This window comes from Paramacrobiotus metropolitanus, unplaced genomic scaffold, assembly GCF_019649055.1.
Source record: "Paramacrobiotus metropolitanus isolate TYO unplaced genomic scaffold, Prichtersi_v1.0 Parri_scaffold0000018, whole genome shotgun sequence".
NCBI classification, from domain to species: Eukaryota; Metazoa; Tardigrada; class Eutardigrada; order Parachela; family Macrobiotidae; genus Paramacrobiotus; species Paramacrobiotus metropolitanus.
Window position 1 is genome coordinate 473,182 of NW_026570238.1, and position 22,633 is coordinate 495,814.

The 22,633-nt window shown below is 42.1% G+C and overlaps 3 protein-coding genes across 9 annotated transcripts; 2 read left to right on the forward strand and 1 right to left on the reverse strand.

Moving 5' to 3' along the window:
• The first annotated feature begins 164 nt into the window (after window positions 1-164).
• On the forward strand, window positions 165-5,184 carry LOC129585955 (uncharacterized). The gene is made up of 10 exons (XM_055478896.1): window positions 165-988; window positions 1,194-1,406; window positions 1,630-1,847; window positions 1,910-2,040; window positions 2,203-2,394; window positions 2,658-2,790; window positions 2,862-3,001; window positions 3,201-4,353; window positions 4,418-4,474; window positions 4,695-5,184. The coding sequence occupies exons 1-10, from the start codon at window positions 895-897 to the stop codon at window positions 4,839-4,841; spliced, it is 2,478 nt and encodes an 825-aa protein (XP_055334871.1). The 5' UTR covers window positions 165-894; the 3' UTR covers window positions 4,842-5,184.
• On the reverse strand, window positions 5,080-6,299 carry LOC129585961 (uncharacterized). The gene is made up of 2 exons (XM_055478918.1): window positions 5,979-6,299; window positions 5,080-5,836 (listed from the first exon to the last, which is right to left on the reverse strand). The coding sequence occupies exons 1-2, from the start codon at window positions 5,998-6,000 to the stop codon at window positions 5,241-5,243; spliced, it is 618 nt and encodes a 205-aa protein (XP_055334893.1). The 5' UTR covers window positions 6,001-6,299; the 3' UTR covers window positions 5,080-5,240.
• A 219-nt stretch (window positions 6,300-6,518) lies between these two features.
• Window positions 6,519-21,728, forward strand: LOC129585959 (1,5-anhydro-D-fructose reductase-like). 7 transcript variants are annotated; one of them, XM_055478915.1, is made up of 12 exons: window positions 10,185-11,956; window positions 12,243-12,655; window positions 12,758-13,998; window positions 14,209-14,413; window positions 19,306-19,473; window positions 19,556-19,672; window positions 20,063-20,122; window positions 20,211-20,513; window positions 20,673-20,756; window positions 20,818-20,906; window positions 20,974-21,110; window positions 21,307-21,728. In XM_055478915.1, the coding sequence occupies exons 4-11, from the start codon at window positions 14,339-14,341 to the stop codon at window positions 21,011-21,013; spliced, it is 936 nt and encodes a 311-aa protein (XP_055334890.1). In that variant the 5' UTR covers window positions 10,185-11,956; window positions 12,243-12,655; window positions 12,758-13,998; window positions 14,209-14,338; the 3' UTR covers window positions 21,014-21,110; window positions 21,307-21,728. The 7 variants fall into 7 exon arrangements, with proteins under 7 accessions (XP_055334885.1, XP_055334887.1, XP_055334886.1 ...); XM_055478910.1 differs by lacking the exons at window positions 10,185-11,956; window positions 12,243-12,655; window positions 12,758-13,998; window positions 14,209-14,413 and adding exons at window positions 6,519-6,772; window positions 19,179-19,207; XM_055478912.1 differs by lacking the exons at window positions 10,185-11,956; window positions 12,243-12,655; window positions 12,758-13,998; window positions 14,209-14,413 and adding exons at window positions 6,519-6,772; window positions 19,179-19,207 and having other exon boundaries at window positions 21,312-21,728.
• Window positions 21,729-22,633: the final 905 nt, after the last annotated feature.

The following is a 22,633-nucleotide window of genomic DNA, read 5'->3' on the forward strand; positions in this document are numbered from 1 at the left end:
GCCGCCAAAATTGAGCACAGTACGTAGTCAAACCAGACCACTGGCTAACACTATCCTGCAGCTCACCATACCGGCGCAGTAGGACGAACGCCCTGCCATAAAGCAAGTTTGACAAGGAAAATTCGGTCTAACATAAATCGAACTTGAGTAACTTGTTCGCTGCACAGGTTTTTTTTTAAATACACCGATACAGTTTTAGTTACCTAAATTAATCGCAAGAATGTCAGATATCCAGAATGTAAAATTGTTTTTATGAAACTGGAGAAAATTAAGCCGAGTAAGATTTGTTTCGAACTCTGAACGAATGACGAATCCTGATTATGCTTACCTATAAGCTGGTAAAAATTTAGAAAAAAAAAGTTACTCTGCACGATCGCTGAACTTCCACTTCCTTTTAAGATCTCCTATCTCATCTGTTCGATCTCCGGTTTGTTCTGCCGTGAATGCACGATTTGTGGCATCACCTTTTGCACTGTTATATGTTACCATGTATATTCAATAGATTGGTATCATACCGGTAGGAGCTGAAGAACGGCATTGAAGGTCTTGCTGGAACGGTTGGCACTTGGATGCTCGTGTAACACTGTAACGCTGATGTTACGCACCCATTGACGCTTTCTGATCGCAGGATGTCTTTGTGATTTTTTGTTGTTCATTCTTATTGCATGCACTACGTATTTCTTGGTTACGAACTGAATTGAGATTGGAAGGATCATCTTAATTGCATGGAATGTTTATCGATATTCTGTCCCTTGCTCCAACCTTATCAGCGTTGTGTTCCATCGTTTCCATGATTAAATTCACCAAGTCCTTAAAACTGGAAGCGTGCGCGTGTCGGTGGTATTCAGACTGCATCTTGCGCTGATCGCAGTATTGCATCGGAACTTTAACAAAATGGAAGAACCTAGCAGTCACGGCAGCGAAGGCGATGTCCGTCGATTCCATCCTACAATGGCGTCTCCGGAAAAAGATCGCTCCAGTAAAGTCCGTGAGTATTGTAAAATTTCTTCCGATTCCTGATTCCAGTTGTATCTATGGTATTGTGCAATCATTAAAGAAGTCGATCATAAAAATTGATTCACGAAGTTGTGGAATTTCTTTTATGTTTTTTTGCTGTAAACTTCTTGAGACATTCGACGTGATTGAGGAAACATGTGGTTGATTTGTATAAATCGAATTTTAAATGGCCACAGGTGGACGTGAAAACACTCGGTTCAGAATTCCGTCAATCGTCGTCAAAGAGACACTTCCTACGCAGACTGATGTGCTATCTCTGGCGGATCCCGTCGCTCGCAGCCTTCGTCTGGATAATAAAAAGATGACGGGAAAGCATTTTGCGCACTTTAATACGGCGGCTACGAGAAAGCTAATCAACGGGCGCTGGGTTGTCTTTATCGGGGATTCTGGTACGGAATTATCGCAACTTTACTGTGTGCTGCAGCGAATTCGAAAGTTCTGATCGTTGCATCCTTTTTTTGCTGCTAGCATAAAAGATAATTTTTAAAATAATCCATACAGTTTAAATTATATTCCGCTGCACTAGCCATGCAAGAGAGTATGCTCTGCCGGTGCAGATTACGTACCTTCCAGACAGCTGTGATCCTATCGTGATAATTTGCTATCCTGTAGTGGTTCGAGCCATGTACAAGGATCTCGTGCACATGGTTAACAACGCCATATCCCTGGTGTATCCATACGATCTGGCTAAGAAGGGGGAAATCTCTTTTGAGCACGACCAATTACTGCATGGCGATAAGCTGGCGAACCGGGAGCCCACTAACGGTATCGACTATGAGGAAGTGCGCGCTTTCCTTCCTCGTTGTATGGATTGTCGCGGCATGATTTCGGTATGTCGTAAGTGTTGCATAATATTGACTTTGCAATATGCGGTACGATTTGCTTTTTTTAGTTTTGCTTTACCACGAAATTCTGGAATTCTAACCTTGAGCGTACGCTGAAATACGAATTTTTCGACTCCCGACAGCAGTTTGGCCAACCTGATGTCGTGTTCGCTAATTCATGCCTTTGGGATCTGGCACGGTGGGCGCGCGGTGTAGGATAATGAGTAGCGTAGTTGTAGGATAATAAGTGGAATTTTTTTGCATTTTTTTATTAACGAGCTGGTTTTTTATGAGATCTATGAGAAACATTTGATTTACATATTGGAAATGCTGTATTTCTTAAATTAGGGTTTTATTGCAGATACGGAGATTTTAAGAATGAAGAAGATATGAAAACGAGATATCGGAATAGTGTGGAAACGTTTATTGATGAATTCAAAAGAGTGAGCAACAACAAAACTCTTTTGGTGATTATGTCCACTCTTCCTGTCTCCACGCACTGTACCGGTGCATTTCTGCTGGACGAAGATAAAGACAAGAAAAGTGATTTGTGGTATGTCTGAGACTGCAAAAACGTTGATCATTGTGGATTTGCTCTGCACACCTTTGTTTAAATTAAAGTACTTGATCGCGCTTAATATGTGGATGCAAACATGCAACCGGTCGTTCTGCATTTTCACATAAACAGTACTTTGCAGTAAAGACTGTAAAGTGAAAACGAGGTGCACAAGTGCAAACCTTTCCATGCATAAATTCTGACATCTGAAATTTAAATACCTATGTTCGATAGGTTACGCACTTTATGTTGTTTTGTAGGAAAAAGGTGAAGACGGCTAATATTATCTGCGCGAAAGTTGTGAAAGAAAAAACGGAAAGGGGATATAGTGTGGTGTATTTGGATCTGCATACATTGGCTATAAACTTGGATCTGTCACCCTGGATGGAGAACGTAAAGAACATCCTCTTCTCTTTTTTATACGGAGATGGCATTGCTTATGGTTTTTATGTGTTACAATTTAGGATGGGACACACTGGAAACCTCCTGCCCATAGAGTGTTTTCCTATTGTATTCTCTCTTTTATGCAGTCGTTCGTGGGGATGCCTTTACCAACGGAAAATTTTGATGCATATTTGCGGGCTTGTGATGATTTATTCCGTTTGTAAGTACGAATTTATTATTATGCTGCGAATTTGTTGAAATCCGAAATCGTTGCAACTGGCATCACCTATACATACTCGTATGGACGATACTGTATAGGTATCATCTTGCGGTATCTTGTGGTTTGTACATCACTGTTGTTCTCAGTAACCATTAGAGAAGCTAGGGATTCATATTCTTATGCTGAAATTTTTTTGCAGTAATGAGTATCGAAGATGGCTTGCGCTACGAATTATGAAAAAGACCCGCCGTAGTATGGAAGAAATCATAAGAACTATCGAGGACCGGTTTTCTAAGAAAGATGGCGATCTGGAAATTGCTTACGCCCACGATTATTCGCGACGCCCTCCTGCTCGCTCCTTCAGACCGAATGGGCATGCAAAGCAGATTGCACGGACTTCGGTAGAATATGGGTATCAACCGCCGCCACTCCCGCTTTATCCACCAGTGCCGTCGTTAGTTCCCTTTCAGCCAGTAATGCCATTTGCGTTGCATCAAGATACGGATTTTCCGATGCAAAGCTTTTCGAACGGCTGTATTCCAAATGGAGAGCTACAACCCATGGTGCCGCCGGCACCTGTTGTGTATGAGAACATTAAAAAGCGCCATCATAACAACGATCAGCCATCAAGCAGTGTAAAGCACAAAGCGTCCCGTTCAGATCGTCGAGGTTCCAGAACACAGGTCAAGTCAGTACGGGAGGAGGCAGTTGTGCAGCAGGAATACAGTCCCAAACTCCCCATGGCGCTGGAGGAATATAATCCTGAGTATTGCATTCATAACGAAGACGAAGATCTCGCAGCCGGTGCTGACGCGGAACAGTTTTACAATAACATGTTCCGATATACGTTCCAAGAGAACAATGAAGACACGGAAGTAAGAAATCCCAACAACATCATCGTTCCAACAAAAAAGCCATCAGAAGACGACCTGGGATCGTACTCGCCAAACGATTTAAACTTTGACGATCCGTCTGTTCCCACGGCTAAGCCAGGTCGAGAAAGTAAAGGGGTGGGAGAGCTAATGCACCGCGTTTTCCCGATGGCGACGTCGTCTAGCAACGTTCTACTGCCCACTTCTGGACTGTTGCAGACGCCGGGTTTACTTCCTGAGCCGCCCGTTAGTCAAGTTCCTTTGCCCCATATTTCCACATTGGCAGAAGTGGAATCAGTTCATGCTGGTCGTTCTGTTGTGCCTCCTGGATATCCTCCGGCGCCACCACCCCCTCGTGCTTCCCAGAAACCACCTCCACCCCCACCGTTGGCGCAGTACCGTCCTCCACCACCGCCACGTGCAGCAGATTGGCCGCCGCCTCCACCGCCACCCCAACAGCTGCAGCCTCCTCCTCCACCAGTAATAACAACAGATTATGCAGATGACGTGTATTTGCTTAGTAATTTATCCATTCCTTTTACAGGGTCAGCCCTACCAAGATTATTCTTCCGATGTGTATTACGATACAGTGAACCAGCAGGTAACGCGAATGGTTGCTTCGACTTGCCTTTCATTTGAGATTGCATTTAATTTGAAAAGTTTTTCGGTTGTTACACCCTTGAGTTTGTCTGTTGTGTAGTGTTCCGTATTTTCGAGACACTACTTAATCTTGAATGAGTTGCTGTGAGAAAAAATTTTTTTGGCTAAGTGAATGAAGATTTAAAGCGAGTTCTTAACCACAGTTTGTGTTATGTATGTAGGCGAGGGACTACTACCATCAACCTGAAAGGTCTGCGGGTTGGAATGGAGAAGGCACATCTGCTCCCTATGCTGGCCAAGGATCATTGTCTGCTGCCGGTCAGACTGATTATTCTGGCGATGAATACATGGATTGGGAGTACCAGTGAAAGTCGTAAGCATTGTCTTCGCAGCAGACGTTCTGTATGTGTCTGGATTAATGTGATGTTTGGATCTTTTGTTCGATTGCATTTGCGGTCGACTTTGCCTTCCTGGCCGTTCCAGTATTATGCGTTGTTGTACGTCGCCAAAGGTTTTGGTTACAATACCAGAGCTGTACCTACTTGTAACTTTGTTGATATAAATTTTTTAACCCGGAAATTGTATAATAAACAGTAGCTTACCGAATTTTGTAATTCGATTTCTTTAAGGCGTCTATGATTTCTTTAATGAGAGGTTCCTTTGCTCTTTGGCTTTTTTTTCAGAAATCTAATAAAGCCGATTCTAATTAGGCACGACATTTAACTGGGAGATGCGTTGTTCTTAAAGATATCGTATTTGGTTGACCGTTAGTCGTTATCATCGGTGTCATTATCTCTGGATACGTGAGAAATATCGCTTTGCAAATTGTCAATACGAGCTTGATCGGCTAGCAGGTATGCCGCTAAGAATTCAACAGGATTAGCTGGTTTGCGCTTGATAATTTCCCCCAGTCCTTGAGCTAAAACCTGACCAAGTGTGCGATCGAGATACTCCACTCCGGTTAGCATGTGTCGTTCATCCGACGGAAGATCTTTTAATGGATAAAGCTTCATTTTTTCCATATCATCCAGCAGTTTCTCTCTGATCGATCTAATCTGTCGGATATGCTCCTCGGTGACCTCGCCATCGTCACTCTGCGAGCTTAGTGATGACTCGCTGCCCGCATCGGTTTGCTCACCACTGCCAGAGCTGCGCGCTTTGATCGACTCTTCAGATGATGGCTTCTTGCTGGCAAACGAGGCGAGGAACGATTCTTGGGACTGCTCTTTCCAGTGTTCGGGCTTTCCACCCACTTCCAACTCCGTTGCGCTGTCCGAAGACGATTTTCTTGGGGATAGTGCCGTAGCAGATTGGATTTCGCTTGAGGAAATGGAGTTCATATGCATGTCGATCCCGTTTGCATCTGGAAATGATCCTAATTAGTGGCTAATATTATTTTTCATGCAATCAGTTTACCCGGTTATGAGAACCAAGGTTTGTATGTGTAATACCGAACAGCAAAGAAGGGTGCATGAAGCACTTGCAATAAGTTTGAAAGCTCGTACCACGGTCTGCTGGGAAATTCATGGACGCTGAAGTTTAAGCAATAATTTTCTCCTTTAGTGACGTTGAAATGTGCAGCATGCGGTAGAAAATTTGGAAAACCATGACCTTTCCTAATGATTTTTACATTCTCGATCAACCAACCGAAACGGAATGCTGGTTCGTAAACCGCAGAGAGCTAATCGAGTAAGGGATTCTTAAGGATTATTCGTAGAAAGGAAAGGATAAAGTACTACATGGCAGTATCAGTTCTAGCAAAAAATTCCACTAATGTAAAAGTGTGCAACAGTACTCGTACTGTAATCATTTCCACTTCCAGTAGGGTCATGTGCGTGAAGTGTAATAAGATGAGTTCTTGACTACAGTACATACTTGTTAAACGGAAATGCACCAACCGGTCGGGGCCTCGGGCGGTAGGGCGCAGATAGCTGGTAACTGGGGACAAGGGTGGCTGCCGGCCGTTTACGTTAATCGCTTCCTTTGACTCGTTTGTAACTTTGTACTGTAGTGAGTGCAATTTGGTATACAAACAGCCCGTATTTTACATGCAGTAGTAAATTTCTCCCTCGACAGTTGCATTCACATTTCCCAGCATCAGAGTATTGTTATCTTTCTTACAATAAAACTGAATCTTTGTATTATGTAAGTAGGCGGTATTCGGAACGTTTTTATCTGTTGTGTACAGTGTACACAGAATGGCCTAATCGAAATCGAACGATTGCGGGAAGAATGGCCCAAAGGGTCCCTGTTATAGGCCTTGGAACCTACTTGGTGAGAAGAATGAACAGGTGTAGCGGTCTCATTAGCAGCACAGCGAAATTAGCAGCAGGCTTGTTTCCATTGGTGCTGCTAAGTTAATGGGGTTGGAATTGCTGTCAGTCACCAAGCAGCGTCCAAGTTGCAAATTAGCAACAGCAGCGCCGCCGTACCCTGCATTGTGTTTCAACTCTAATCGTATTCGCTCACTTTCATGCTTTCTGCATTAATTATAGTTTTAATTTCAAAGAATTTTTAGCGAATTATTCAAATACTCTTGTGAAATTTGAAATTCATCTTTCAAACGTTCTTTTCTGAGCTGGATGCGTCGTGCCGCAGGTGTTGTCCGTATATTATCGTGAGCCTTGGTAGGTCTCCTTTGATCTTTTCGTGACAGTGCATTATTTCTCTGCCGATTCACGAGCCTGAGCATTCAAAGTTCTTTCCACTACCATGCTTCCATGCTTCGCTACGGGCGAGCTCATTCCTTCCCTCATACTAAATAATGCCCCATGATTGCAGTGTCTGAAAGCTAGGATCGTCAAGACTGCGGAGATCTGCGGTGACGAGCAGCGGTTCCACCAACTCGTCAGGCTGTCCCCAGCTCTGTCCAGACGGATTAACGAACAGGTTTGTGCATTACGTTTCTGGATTCTATGCGCACACACAGCTGAAAACTCGTGCAAACTGGCTATCTAAGACAATTTTTTGAGAAGGTGTTGACATATCACGGGCAAGGTGTTCTGAAGCGTGGTCGACAGCACGCCTAGCGTTGGCCCTTTAAAGACGTGAAGAATTTTATCTGCTAAAAGAGCCTGGAGAACCGCTAACCCTGTATCATAATGGCGCTATCATCTGATCAGGTAAGAAACAGTTGCAAATTCTTCGTTATCCAGCTTTCGAAGCGCAAGTTGTTCTTTGCAGTCTAGTGGAGCGGTTGGAACTTCAGGAGATGAGTCATCAGGCGGAATCCACGAGAAGCTTGCCCTGGAAAGCGAAGAAGTTCTGAGTATGTTGCGCATCAAGCTAATGATTATGTGAAATATTGGTTGTTTGATCTCAAGATCACATTGCTAGCCTGATTCCACCTGTTTTGTAGTAAGAGAAGCTTCGTTGCCGCTGCATAATCTCTTCAACGCTGTTAAGGGAAAGCACCGAATTCGGATTATAAATCCACTGCACTTGGAATCTTTCAAGGAAACTTTTCGCGATAAAGCTCCGTCTTCGCAGTCCATCTTTTTAACGGGAATCATTGACGCGCAGCCCGATGGAACTTTGGACAAGGACATTATACAAGCAGTCAAAGAGAATCGCATTCCCGTGTATATTATTGACGGTAATGTTTGTGTCAGCCCTGGCAATAATAAAATCAGAATTCAACAATTGTTATAGGTAACCACCGTTTGCGCGCCTTGAAAGAACTTGCTGAAGAAAAGGATTCGACGTGGTCAGAACAAAGCGAAGTACTTGTGAAAGTGTACAAGCCTTTGTCAAAATATGCCGGCATGCGTCTAGCGCGGCAAAAGGCAGAATCTGTCAATAACCAGCGCCAAGAGACTATATGAGACCTCTGCCGCTTGTTTCGGGATATTTGTTTTATGCACCAGGAAGATATTGGCGATGAATCTGTAGAAGTGAATAATGATAAATCGGTCGTCATTAACTGCAATCGAAAAATTGCTGCCGTTACGTCGATTCAGGTGAGAAAGAGATTTTCCGTTTGATCTTGGGATCAAAACGCCGTTGGCGAGTATTTATTTATCAAAATTTACCATAGTTGCATATCTGATCCTGGGATCAAACTGTATAATCGCCCGGGTTTCATCCTTTTGCAGAATGTGAGTGCATCGCATCGGTATTTCTTGGAATGGGCCAGACTTCCAGCTGATACGTGGGCCGTTGTGGAAGAATTCATGACTGCCGTGGAAAGCGGAGACGGTTTTGCTGACGTTCCTTCTGAAACAGACAAGAGCGAAAAAGTTAAGGTCGAGGGAAAAGTACGTGAAGCTAAGCACCGTGGAATTGTTTTTAAAGATATCAAGACCGTTTTGAAAACCGACGAAGTCATTAAAAAAGTTTTGAAAGAAGCAATCGCTCAAAGGAGTTATGCCCCAGTAACGGCGTTAAAACAAGCAGGTATGAATTTCTGAATTTTGTTGCGCTGTACATGCTTAAGTACTATATTGCGTGTTCAGCCAAAGCAAAAGCTACCGCTACAAAGGCGACGACATCAACTACCGCTGAAACCAAACGGCCGGTCTCGTCTCCCTCGTCCCGAGCCAAGAAAGTCAAAACTGCTAGTGCCGATGGATCAGCTGCGCCGGTTGACGTCGTCGCAAAGATTTCTCCACCCAAGACTGACACTGTGGATTCTCGACCAGTAAGTCCTCTGAAGTTTCAAGCTTGGCACAATTGATCTTGAGATCAAATTTGATCCATAAAATAATAATATTTACTTTGCAACGTAACGTCAACATGTCTATCTGCAGAGCGACTTAGCTAAAGAACTGGAAACTGTCCGTAAAGAGAAGGAGGAAGCGCTGTCCAGTTTTGAGAAAGAACATGTACGCAATAAGCTAAAGCACCTTTTTGTTCTGGAGCTGGTGTATATGCGTGTGTTTGTAGATGTCCGCTAACAACCTCACTAAAGAACTGAAGAAAATGCGTGAGGCAATAGATGAAGCGCTTTCAAACCTACAGAAGGAGAAGGTAATTTTAAATGCGACATCTAATCTTGAGATCACAGGCAGCTTTAATGCAAAACGCCAGATGTCAAGCGTTACTCGAGCTACAAAATGTTTTTGTAGACCGCTCTTGTCACCATATCGGAAGAATTGGTGAACCTACGAAAAGAGAAAGAGGAAATGCTTGCAAAACTTCGGGCGATAGAGGTACGCATTAAACCATTGTTTCACATTCAACTCTAGATTTTATAAAGTAGTTAAAATTCAGACTGCTTAAGTTTGATCTTGAGATCACAAGAAATGTTATTTGAAGGCAAGCAGCGCTGGACAAAGTTCTCCAACGCCGTCCGAGGGCAGTCGACTCCCATTCATGCGGCTCGAAAAACAGTTCGTAAGTATTTAGTCTTCAAACTTAATAAGTAATTATTATAACTGTAATTGCCATTTAGGCTCATTCAATCGTGAGTTCCGTACGGCACATGTGCTTCCTGGATGGAAAACGTACCCTGTATCATGATGGTCAAATCGATCGCATTACACAGATGATCACCACCGATTCGTTCGGCATTTTGGAGAAAGGAAAACGAGACTACTCTAAACAGGAACGGGTTTCTCTTCACAAAAATGAGGTTTATTTTATTGATAAAACCTGGTACAAGTCCAAGTTGGGAATTGTCAGCATTGATATCGAAAAATTCAGTGAGATTCTCGAATAATGCGAGCAAATTGTTGATTTGATGCCCTGTTAGCACTTTGTTCTTTAGTTTGAATTTTATATGTATCTGCTAGACTTTCAATATTTTGTTGAGCTTTTTTATGTGAAACTTGAATGTATACTGTTGTCAGGTAAATTTTGTAGCAGCACATCCCGCTCACACTGTGCGGAATAAATCAACGATGGGTAATTACATACTGAAATCAGTTTTACGAAATGTGGTCTTTCATTGCCTGATTCTCTTTTGGGGGAAAATATCCGGTATGAAATGATGATTGAAAATCTCTGGATAGTCGTCGTTTCGTTGACAGGGACTATGACGACCACAAATGTTTCGCTCGATCGGGAGCAGGCGAAAACGATAACGCTTATTATGGAAGCTGTCAGCTTTGCCGAGGCCACAAACAAAAGCGGGCACGGAAATCAAATTGTGCTGTGCTAGATGAAAACGATAATCCGCCCAAATTTAACGATTCTGTTTATGTAATGGCTACACCGGTTTACGGCAAAAAAGGTTTACTTGTGGGAAAGTAATTAATGCCTGAACCTATCATGATTTAAGCGCTGATTAATGATTATAAAATTAGTATAACAAATACGCGATAAATTGTTAGCTGATTTATATTAATTTTATTATGCTTTTTAGGTGACCGCAACCGATGCGGACGAGAGGAAGAAGGGTGTAATAAGTCTCAGTGATTTTAAACCAGCCGTTAATATCAATAAACTCTTCCACCGGCGATGCGAGTTTGGCGAAGGATTTGACCGAAAAGGAGTTAACACAGGAACTTTCGTATACTATTCGTGCGAGCGACAGTGGTAACATCAGCCTGCATTCCGACGCCGCCGTTCTCCTTCGCATCGTGGCGGATACGGTGCCACTTTTCCCGCAAAATACGTACCGCACCAGTGTATCGGAAGCCGCCGGAGTCGGGACACTGCTTCTTACTGTCAGTGCGACTTATGCCGGCTTGGTCAACATTTCCCGGGAGATCGTCTACACTATCATGGAGGGCGACCGCTTCAACAATTTTGACATTGATTTCACATCATGTATCAATATTGCCGATATGAGTAGTGAACTAACGGAAATATGATTGCGCCAGTAATTACAGGAGTGATTCGTCTGCTGGAGCCGGTTGACTTCGATTCTTCGAACTACAGAAACATTTTACGCTGTGTGTACGTGCCATGGATCCGGCCAAATGGGAAATTTTATACTCGGATATTGTCGTATTTGTTGACATTCTCGACTGACACAATGCAAAAATGAGCTATAATTAACGTGTACATTAAACATGAACCAAACAAACTTTCAGTTTCTTAATATATCTTATTAGTACAATTTACCGAATTTTTTCAATAAGAAATATTTCTCAGACATTGAATAAATATTACAGTGCTAATGAAATAATTGGTTCTTAGATGGAGTGACCTTTCAAACAATCAAACTAGCCGAGACTACACCATGGAAAAAAGAAATCTGTCAGCCTGTGGCATCCGATGCCGATAGCGGCGAGAACGCGGAACTTCCCTTCAGTCTGCAATGTTCGGAAGACGCTGCACGTGTAACCGTAAGCCGTATTCGCAACCGGAAATCGGATGAAGATGTGTTTTTCCGATGCGGCATCAAGAAGAGCCTTAGCGGTGCGGACGAGTTCAAAGCCGGCGATTTATTTCCAGATTGGTTTCACTAGCGGCACAGTGTATCTGATTAACGAATTGGATCGCGAGATGATTGACCAACTTGACCTGACGATAATCGTATCAGATGCCGGCCATCCTCGCCGCAGCTCAGCCATGACCCTGCGCGTCGTAGTGAAAGGTGAGATACAAATGACTAAATAAACTTGTTTATCGGTAAAGAAAGTCCAACCGGCCTCTTTACCATCGACAGACAAGGTACTAAACTCTGGCAATTAACACCATTGGCCGAAGGCATTTGTGAAAATCTAAAACTATTGTATTTAAATTTGCCTGAAGATAACATCATTATACTTAAATTTTTATGGTTTGCTTCGAAAATACATATATACTCGTAGATACATGCAAAAAAAGCCCATAATCTTTAGAATAAAAAACAGCATAATGGTAACAGAGTGGTACTTTAGGAATAGTTGCGTTTTTCTCTGGAGCAACGGGTTTCCTGCGGAGTTCTGCCCAGCTGAATATTTCCGCGTCGGACGGTGTACATGTCGCGTGTACTCAAGTGAAGATTCTTCCGGTCATTTCCAATCGCCATTCACCAAAGTTTGACTGGCCATTCTATGCATTAACTACTGCTTAAAATGCCCCACTGGGCAGTGTCATCGGTGCGGTTCGGGCCAGTGATTTAGACGCTGGACGCAATGGTCAGCTGCGATACTCCATTGTGACGATGGTTTTGTTGTTGACGCCGAGAGCCCTATCATTTCCGTGGCTGGTAATCTGGATCGTGAGCGTCAAGCTGATTACCTATTCTGGATTCAGGCGGTAGATTTGGGCGGATTACGGGACTTTTGTCAAGTCAACATAACTCTCACCGGTACTTAACCGCAATATTTAAATTTATCTCTGCTAAGCTTCAACACACCCACCTCTTTCTACGTGCCCCAACAAATAACTGATTGATAAATTTGTGTTGCAGATATGAACGATGAAGCGCCAATCTTTGTAAGAAGACTTACACTGTCACTGTCTTCGATAACCTTGCTGCTGATGCAGCCATACTGAAGGGGATTGGTGAGAACGATTGCTCAAATATGACAGCGCTAAGAATTGTTTTTTTCATGAAGGTTGAGGCGACCGATCGAGATCTTGGACAGAATGGTTCCGTTGTGTATAGCATCAGTTCAGAGAATTCCAGACATTTTAATTTATTTTACATCGACTTCCGAACTGGCATAATTAAGCTGAAGAAACCTTTTGGCACTGGTAAGGCAGACAACAGAAATTATCATATCATATATTTTTTACGAAGACAATTCAAGACATGCCGAACGAAGTGTCGGATGACTCGGATCCGTATTAACTGAATTGACAGTGTTCACGGTGACACGGTACATGTATATGCACGTGCTGCATGATTTAAAGTTTAGTCGAAGATACTAGTATAGTTATGAAATTAAACTCGCGAAAACAAAAATTTAACGTTGCATGTGTTGCACCTAATTTATTTATTGCAGAATTCACAAACGAGACGTTGTCCTCTTTCGTCGATGCATCGGATGAAGGAAGCCCTTTGCAGTGGTCCTCAGTGGCTGTCGAAATTTTCGTGGTGGATAACACAAACATTCTGCCCGAGATCGACCAGTTGCTGTATCTTTTCAGTATCCACGAGAGCGCTCCACTGAACGCAACTCTGCTGACCGTGAAACTGAAATAACCTTAGCCAGTCATTTTTACCGTGATACCCCCGTCGGCGTTAAACCAAACTGAACTGCCGTTTTCCATTCGCCAAGACGGCCGTCTCGTTGTGTTTAAGGAACTGGGTTTTGAAGCGCAGAACAAGTATTCGTACAGGCGACGTTCAAAGACAATCCGCTGTTGGTCAGCCATGTGGAGTTTCAGGCCCGTATTAACGATGAGAATGACAATGCGCTCGTGTTTTTCGCCGATAAGGTCACCGTCCAGACGCCGGAGAACTACACCGCTCCGGTCCGATTAATTCCAGTTTCGGCGTATGATATGGATTATGGGCAGAATGCGATGATACGCTACGACCTTGTCAACGCGTCACAATTGCCAGTTGCGTTAGATCCAAAATCCGGATGGTTGACGCTGGAAACGACGATAGATCGAGAGATGGACAGCAAAATTGTTGTGAAAGTTATGGAAGTGGACAGCGGCGTACCGGCTCTCATTTCGACAATGATTGTGGAAACTGATGTAAGCCTCTGCAAAGCATTTTTCGTTTTTGCCGTTACAGTCGAATCACCGTACGGTCCGTACGACAACCTGTACACCAACCACCTGTACAAAGTTCCGTGCTCAGTCATGTAAACTTATAGCGCTTCTATGATCTTTTTATACTATACAGTCATACGATGTTTCTGCCTCTTCGAAGCAAGTGCGCAATTATATAAATTCGCTTTCCAGGTTCTGGATATTAACGACGAGGACGCTAGCTCCTGTACTCCTGTAGGAGCATTGAAATCGTCATGACCGATGTCGACGACCTGCACAACTACCTTTTGAACGTGGTCCGAAATCCTTGAAGTGCTGAATTATGAACGGAATGCAAAAGATGACCGAGTCTTTTCGGCTGCATATGATTTATCGCACCCTGCCACAATTCTTATTCGTAAGCGTCAGTGACAGGCAGCTTATAAGTCATGACCTTTCGCCGGGTACGCAGAGTGCCACTGCCCTTTTTGGAAAGATAATTTGCAAAACTTTTGATTTACTTTACTGTTACTTTTTCGCTGCCGCAAACGCTACTTTTACTTACTCTTTACTAATTACAAAACATTACTTAGTAAGCCAAGTACTAATAACTAAAACTTATGTTTTAGGAAGCAAATTTCGCGCGAAGCGCGAAGATGAGCAAATTACTTTATACTTACTTTTAATATTATTTTAAAAACCTTACTTACTGTTACTCTTACTTCAGATTCAAAACGTTATTGGTTACTGAACGCTTAATATTACGCTACTGTTTACTGAGTAACTTTTCCTTACTTATTGTCTACTCAGTAACCCATCACTGGTGCTGGCAAAACCGCTCAGAGCTTCGTCGTTTGAACAATCCCTAAGAGTTCGAAAATTCTCGTACTATTTGCAGTTTTGACAAATACAGAGTACTATCATCTAAGCTGTACTCCAAATCATGTAATGTTCTGATACCCTCGCTCATATCAAGGCGTTTGTAGAACTTTTTTCTTGTGTTTTATGTCCGGATTGTTTTATTTACTTTATCCGGTACCTAAATCTAGTATGTCTAGAGGCACCTTAGTTAGAGGCACGTTAGTTAGACGCTGTATAGATTACAAGCCGTAATGATTTGCAGATATAACAGTGCTAAACGGTAGTGCAGTGGCTTTTAATAGAAAACTGAGATTTGCAATCATTGTCTGATCTCGAGATCAAAGTCGAGTTTAAATTCTTGTCAAATTGGCACAAAAGTACCACCGCGTCTAGCGCAGATTTTAAGTAAAAGGTCATCGCAGCAAGAATGAGTGCAGCCTGAAATACCACCAAGGCAGTCTAGACACGATCCTTTGTGATACATGTCACTTCCAGCTAAGTAGTTCTGAATCTTGTAGCAGTCTCGTTTAGTCAAGCATTCCCATTTCTCAAGGCCACTCATCCAACACCCAATGTCCTTCTCCTGACGCATCTGATACAGCTCCTGCAGCGCCGCATCCAGAATGCTTGACCCCGGACAGTGTGTCTCTTTGTAATGCTCACCAGCAATCTTTTCTAGGAAACCAAAATACGTTTCAATTTCTAAAGTTGATGGCAAATCTTTAGGAATTACTTTCGACAGGAACCCGTTTTCTTTGAAATACTGTCGCATCTTGTCGGCAAAGTCTGGTATCAGTTTTTCGATTTCCTCTTTGGTTGGAGCAGTCTGGCATACGTCATCACGCACAGAATAAGCCAAAGTCGTTGAATCCGAAATATCTACATTGCTTTGCGATTTTCTGCTAAAAAGAAGCTCTTTCCCGTTGACATACATTTCTGTGAACATTTTTGCGTTTTCAGCAGTTCTGCATGGCGGATCTCTGTCGCCGTTCCCGTAATAATCAATCCTAAACCGACCCGGGAGTGTGCGTGAAGTTTCAGTTATTCTTACGACTTTTGAACGAATCCGTGCGCTGCTCTTAGGCTTCTTTCGAAACGTCGGCTTCCAAAGAAATATGTCACCTTTTTCAATGGAGACTTTGCGAGATGCTACTGCGGGCTTGTAAACGTTGCGATAAAAACGCCGCTCCACACATTCCAGTATCGTATCTCTGACACAGGCCCGACGAAATGCAAGCGTTTCCAGCCCAGTTAAAGCATGGGAACGCACCGGCTCCGGTAGTTTTTCTAATCGGTCTAAATGGCTAGCAATATTTTCATCGCAATCCTCTTCGTACTGCTCAACTTCTTCAATGGTTTGAAATTCTTCTTCTTCGTCAAAATTTTTTCCGGAGTGAGGTTCCGTAGCATGTCCAGTTGGTACTCGTTCGGCTCGATAGGGTCCAGTTCTAAGAGAAATAAAAACTTTATTTGATCTTGAGATCACATGATTGCGAGTTACATCAAAGCGTTAATCAAGGGTATTGCATATTATTAATTCTTATATTCACTACGTTTACCGATGCCAAATTCGTTTCCATCCGGTAATGAGGGATATCCTTTAAATGCTTCGAACGGTGTCATACCAATGGAATGGTGGTCAGTACAATTGAGGATCCGCTGAACTGTTGGAAGCAAGTAAGGCCACGCGATCGCTTGTAAAGCGGCATCCGTGTTAGCCATAAGATGAGCCAAAACACGTTTCACTTTTTGATTTAGCCGTTCAACTTGTCCCTAGTAAACAAAAATGAAATGGTTGAGGAACATAGAACGCTACTACACGGCAAACCTGAGATTGTGGATGGTATGGTGCACCGTGAACAAAAACGGTTCCAGCAGGTTCTAACAACTCCTTAACGCGCTTATTGACAAACTCCTTTCCATTGTCGCTATGAAGCAGCTGTGGGCCGCCCTCATTTATAAAAAAAAGCTGCAAGGTTTTTCGCATTTCTTGGCCGGATTTAGATCGCAAAGGATACAAAAAACAGTACCGCGTTAGACATTCCGTAACAGATAACACATAACGATACTCAGCATAGTTCAATCGCATCCCGGCATCAGAGTCCGGCGCCATGTCGATCAAATCGATTTGCAGCCTTTCCATTATTTCATGAACTCGAATTATTTTTGGGACATACGGCAGGACGCAGGACTGGCTTAGCCTGACGAGTAATTTGACAGCCCTTGCAAATATCTTTTATAGAAGCCGCAACGGTCTTGGCGTAGGGGCAGTATATCTGTCGAAGCGACTGCTTTGCCAATAGATTTGCGCTTTTTGGCGCACATGTCAGCGATGGAGAGAGATGGTTCCTCCATACGATTTCGAAAGCCTTGCGGAAGCGGCAGAACACTCTCTCCTGACATGGCTTGGTCTTGTACAGCAAATTTCCCAGATCGTCATACCGAAACCTATAATTTTCTTCAGATAACTTTCCAAAGTAAAAAAACGTGATCGCGACCGCAGAAGATTTCGTTCCTCTAGTGAGAGTGCCTAAATTTCCAAAGTAGGTGTTAGTTTTGATCTTGAGATCACAACAAGAAATTACTGCTTACATCTTTATCTTTCAATCTTTTTGTAAGGCGCTCAATTTTTGATATTGTTGCGTCGCTGATAAAACCTCGGACGGAAAATTTTGAAGAGTCCAACTGACCTTGGAACAGATGCGTCACAATTCCAAAGACTCGTTCTTCTATAGCAATTTAACGTGAAAATCATACTGAAACTTTAACTTTAATTTTTTTTACCTTCTGCTGCGACGTCACCAGCAAAACCAGAGCCTAAAAAGCAACAATTAAGAAAAAAACAATGATATTAAAAAATGCATTTTTATAGACTATAGTTGACCTTTTGGCTCCATTATGTCGGCGGTATAAGAATTCATCAATCCTTTCTTGAATAAAATCGTAGTAGATAAAGGTTTGCGTCGCTTTTCACAAGCAAAAACTTCCTCTGCTTGGTTTATGGTTTCCGGTACATCGACCACATCCTGATCATGTTCGGCAGTGCTATTTGTTGAAAGGAAGAGTGAGTGCTCTTGAAAGCGTACCATATTTGGAAAATCGCAGATGCACCACACTTCAACTTCAGTCATTTGGGATTTATCTTTTGCTTCCAAAGAATCAAGGTATTCCAAAAGAATGCCGTTAGCGAAAAGGTCGAGTCGCACGGCAGAAAAATGGTTGTTTTCCAAAAACAAACACCACGGCTTTTTTGCTTTATCGGTTCTACAGCGGACCCACACCGAATGATAGCCCTGTAAAAGATGCAATGTGAATAACAGCAACGAAATCTTGTTATTGAGTTCCGTATTTGATCTTGAGATCAAACTGACCTGCGGGCGTATGATGATAATATTATTGTCGTGCGCAACCGCAGCAGCAATTATCCACATATAGCAGGTCCAGCTACAATCCTGGGTAATTTTCACAGCATGCTCATCAAGCCACGGTACGTACATTTCCGATGGCAGGATCCAAATACAATCTTCAGAAATATTGTTTCTGCGCGTTACTGGTTCTAGAGATTCTTTATCCACATACTTCAGGTGCAAATTTGACATATGCCGCTCGGCACAAAACTGTGCAAGAGATGCTACTAATGTCTTCTGGTGTTTCTCGAAGCGACAACAAGAATCTTTTTGATCATTTGGGTGAATAATTAAAGCTTCTCTTTCCAAAATCAAGCAGAGAGCTGTTCTAAGCCGGTACTCAACTGCTAGTGCTTCTGTACCGTTCCCAAGTATCGCCAAAGCGTTGAAAAAGCAGTTTCCATCACCCGTGGTCTGGAGTGCGCGAGACGTGTCAAAGATTATAGGAACAAGAGCTCTGAGTTGCTTTGTTTCTTCAGTTGCGGTCTGTCCTGGATTCAGTTCATCCAGATAGTTCAAGGAATCAAGCGTGAAACCCCGAGAACCCAGTTCCTCCCATATTGCTGCAGCTTGAACATACAAACCGGACGAACACGTTCGAGCTGTTTCACACAAAGAACTCAAAGCAGTTTTGCAAAATATAATCCTCTCTTCCATTGTCATGCAAAAGTTCAAATCACATTATTTTATAAATTATTTGTTTCAGCCAAGAAAATAAACAGCAATAGCAACTGCTACGCAAATATTGCGTCACTACCCAGAATGATAGCAGCAGCAGTAAGTATCTGCAGTGCTGTTTGGATCCAGAAAGGGGCGTAGCGTAGGCGTTCCCATTGCTTTCAACAGCACCAATGAAACTTTCCTTGCTGCTAATCTGACGGCGCTGCTAATGAGACCGCTACAACTGGGAATGAGGACGATTACAACTACAGTACAGTACTTTAGTATGTAGTTAACGAGATTTTGTTGGCGTTATTTTAAGTACTAATTCTAGTCCACTTTTTCTGGATCTTCTGTGCACATGGTTTCAGTTTTAAATTAGGCTGAAGCAACCAAAGTGTGTGCCGCTGTCAAGTATGCCATTGATGTTGGCTATCGACATTTCGACTGTGCGTATTTGTATGGTAACGAAAAAGAGATCGGACAAGCAAATGCGGCAAAAATCTCTGAAGGCATCGTGACACGAGAGGAACTTTTTGTAACGAGTAAGGTCCGCACATGAATCTGGGATCAGTGTGTCTGTTGTAAATTTAAACAAGTTGTACATAAAGCAGTTGGTTTTTCTGTTGTAGCTCTGGAATACGTTTCACAGTCGTGCAAAAGTTGCGGAAGGTGTTGCCATAAGCCTGAAAAGGCTCAGTTTGGACTATCTGGATTTGTTCCTCATACATTTTCCTATGGGTTATAAAGTAAGAAATTTTATTGCATTAGTAGTGTTCCCACAGCCAGGTGGAAAAAATGCCTTAAAATATACCGCTTTATCTGCTAGTGATTAATTGGCGAACAACGCATGTGATCTTGAAAATTAATTTACTTTTTAATTTGAACAATTTTGTAGTTAGTTGGCACCGATTTGTTACTAATCTGGGTAACGTTTTACGGAGGACAATGCAGCACATCTGTCGGTAGTGAGGAGGAATTATGTACCGTATTATTTCGAAATTTGTCCAGTTACCTAATCAGTTATTAATTTCGAGTTTATTGTTGTTTAATAATTTTTAATTTTGTGAGGATGTTGCCGGAACAGCGGTATAAAAGAAAATTAATATTAGTTTGATATGCATGGTTCATTGTAATAGGAGGGGAGGAGCAGTCATCCAGGATCGTACTCGGACGTCGACTACCTGGAGACTTGGAAAGTAAGGATAAACTGCGTTTGAATGCTGTGTACGCTATCCTCGCATTCGCTCTGTAATCCTTTGTGCAATCCAATACCGAATTCTGTAGGCTTTAGAAGATGTGGTTGATTCCGGGAAAGTCCGTGCCATTGGGATTTCGAACTTCAACGTACCACAGACCAAGAGGATCCTGGATCACTGCCGCATCAGACCACTGTGCAACCAGATAGAAGTCAATGTTTACCTTCAGAACCGTGCCCTTGTGGATTTTTGTGCGAAAAACCATGTGGCTGTGGTTGCTTATGCTCCTCTTGGTGGTGAATATGCTGAGGTGGGAAGCGATCTGGGATCGCCTCTTGCAGATCCTGTGGTCCACGAGACTGCCCAAAAGTACGGCAAAACACCGGCACAGGTTAGTTATAACATGGGTTGCTGTTGTTTGGATAGTCAGTAAACACTGTGTGTGGACTCAGGACTAAATTTGCCATCTGAGCGTTTTTTGCCTTAATTCCTCAACTGTGACACTTTACTGTTTTAGTGCGGCTATACGCTACATTTTCTTTGTTTCTAGATCCTTATTAAATTCCTGCTACAGCAGAACCTGATTGCTGTTCCGAAATCTGTGACGAAATCCCGTATTAAACAGAATTTCGACGTAAGTAACTATTTAAAGATGCAGTCTGCCCTTATATTTTTAATGCTGGATTTATCAACAGGTGTTCGATTTTACACTGGAAGAACCGGACATGAGCTGTTTGAGGGCCCTGGATAAAGGGCAGATGTATCGTAGTACTGCAATGCTGAAGTGCATATTCTAATTTTTTCCGGCATTTTGAAGTAGTTAGTATAGGTGAATTTTCTGTTATCTGTAGTGTTTGCGATCACAAATACTATCCATTTCATGCTGAGTGACATGGAACCCTTGGGATAAATTAATGACGATGGTATGCAGTGGATCTTGAAACTGAATCTGGGTTCCAGAATTGATTTACCGTCCTAAATGCTCTGAGTATGCATGTATCATTAAAATAATTTAAATATAAAAAATATATCATAACAATATGTAAATATCCTATATATAAAAATTACATCTTATACTAGTAGATACGGTTAAATTATGGTTTTGTGCTGTACGATATCATTAATGATGATTGGCTGAATCTTTCTTGTTTTGTTAAGAGGGGAAACTTATTGGTATTTTTTAGCTCAGATTCGGACATTTTTTACCATAGGCGGCGCCCCTGAGTGTATTTCCTAAAAAGTGATTTGCTCATCCGGACGTTTATTTGGCTATAAGAAAGTGGCGGAGCCGGAATGCTGGTGAAGTGTGAACAATCGTGTAACTGTTTCCAGAAACTACGGTAGGCTGGCTCGCCGCACTGGGATTTGCATTATTTATACTTCCAACTGACGGATGTTGTCTGGACAAATGGCATTTTACTTATCGACCTTCTGGGAATTGCCGTATTTTTGCCTTTCTGATGTACATTAGAATTTTTATTTAATTATCGGTTTGCTGACCTATTTCGTGCAAATTGTTAACTGAAGTCTGTCTCGATAATATGGTACGGGAAAGAGGTATGTACAGATATGTACCCTAGTATAACTAATCGTAAAAAAAAATAAAAATACCCACAAAAGCAGTATGTGACCGTATGTGAAGCTTGATATTACGTTACGTCGTTAATATTATTATTAAAGAGAGCTGATTTTGGTACTTAAATAATTGTAAGTTAATTTGATCGAATTGAATTGTAAGTTCGCTGTCATCCTTGAAGCTGTATTGTGCGTCATTGAATTTTTCTTTCTTTGTTGTTATAACAATATTATTATAGTGACCAGAATAGTTATGGTTGATTTATAAGTTTGTATTTATAAGTTATATAACAAATGTATTTATAAGTTTTTAAATAATTTCAGTGAACTACATGACAGGGTGACCAGAGAATTCGAATATGACAAGTTCAGTTGTTCTTGAGGATTTACTCGATTTAGTCACATGTGAAGTGGTGTGGGCTGGTTCGAAGAAAATCTTAATCACTGGCTGTTCTAACTGGAATTAGCATAAATTTTTGAACGTATTAGATAACCTGGCAGTTGGCATCGGTTTTCATAATGCTCTGAGCCATTTAATGTTTACCTTGCCGCATATAAATTAATACAGATTGACACCTGAAAGGCGTTCGTTCACTTATGCGATGTGCGCATGGGTGGTGGAAAAATGGGAAAAAAGGAACTAGCAGTTGTAAAGATAAGATTATGAACCGACGCATCTTCTTTGTATAGATTACTTACGCTTAAGCGAATATAATAATAAATAAAATTGGTGAATTACAGTTTTTTTAAAAGTGAGGAATTCATTTTTTGTGAATTGCTGTCAAACAATTTTTATCGGCTCGAATTCGAAAACAAAACGTCGGGCTAGGCAGCATGATACGGCCTCAAAAAAGTAAAACCGGAAAATGCTCCAGTACGTAGTCGTTAGTATTAAGTAATACTTTGTAGTTCATAAAAGTTCAGTGCCTGCAACTA

Coding starts and splice junctions, on each gene's coding strand:
- LOC129585955 (XM_055478896.1), top strand. CDS start 895: ATGGAAGAACCTAGCAGTCACGGCAGCGAAGGCGATGTCCGTCGATTC. Junction 1,407..1,629: donor TGTCTTTATCGGGGATTCTG/GTACGGAATTAT, acceptor GCTATCCTGTAG/TGGTTCGAGCCATGTACAAG. Junction 2,791..2,861: donor TGTCACCCTGGATGGAGAAC/GTAAAGAACATC, acceptor GTTACAATTTAG/GATGGGACACACTGGAAACC.
- LOC129585961 (XM_055478918.1), bottom strand. CDS start 6,000: ATGAATTTCCCAGCAGACCGTG. Junction 5,837..5,978: donor GAATTTCCCAGCAGACCGTG/GTACGAGCTTTC, acceptor GATCATTTCCAG/ATGCAAACGGGATCGACATG.
- LOC129585959 (XM_055478910.1), top strand. CDS start 6,706: ATGGCCCAAAGGGTCCCTGTTATAGGCCTTGGAACCTACTTGGTGAGA. Junction 20,123..20,210: donor ACTACCTGGAGACTTGGAAA/GTAAGGATAAAC, acceptor CGAATTCTGTAG/GCTTTAGAAGATGTGGTTGA. Junction 20,907..20,973: donor CGTAGTACTGCAATGCTGAA/GTGCATATTCTA, acceptor TGTTATCTGTAG/TGTTTGCGATCACAAATACT.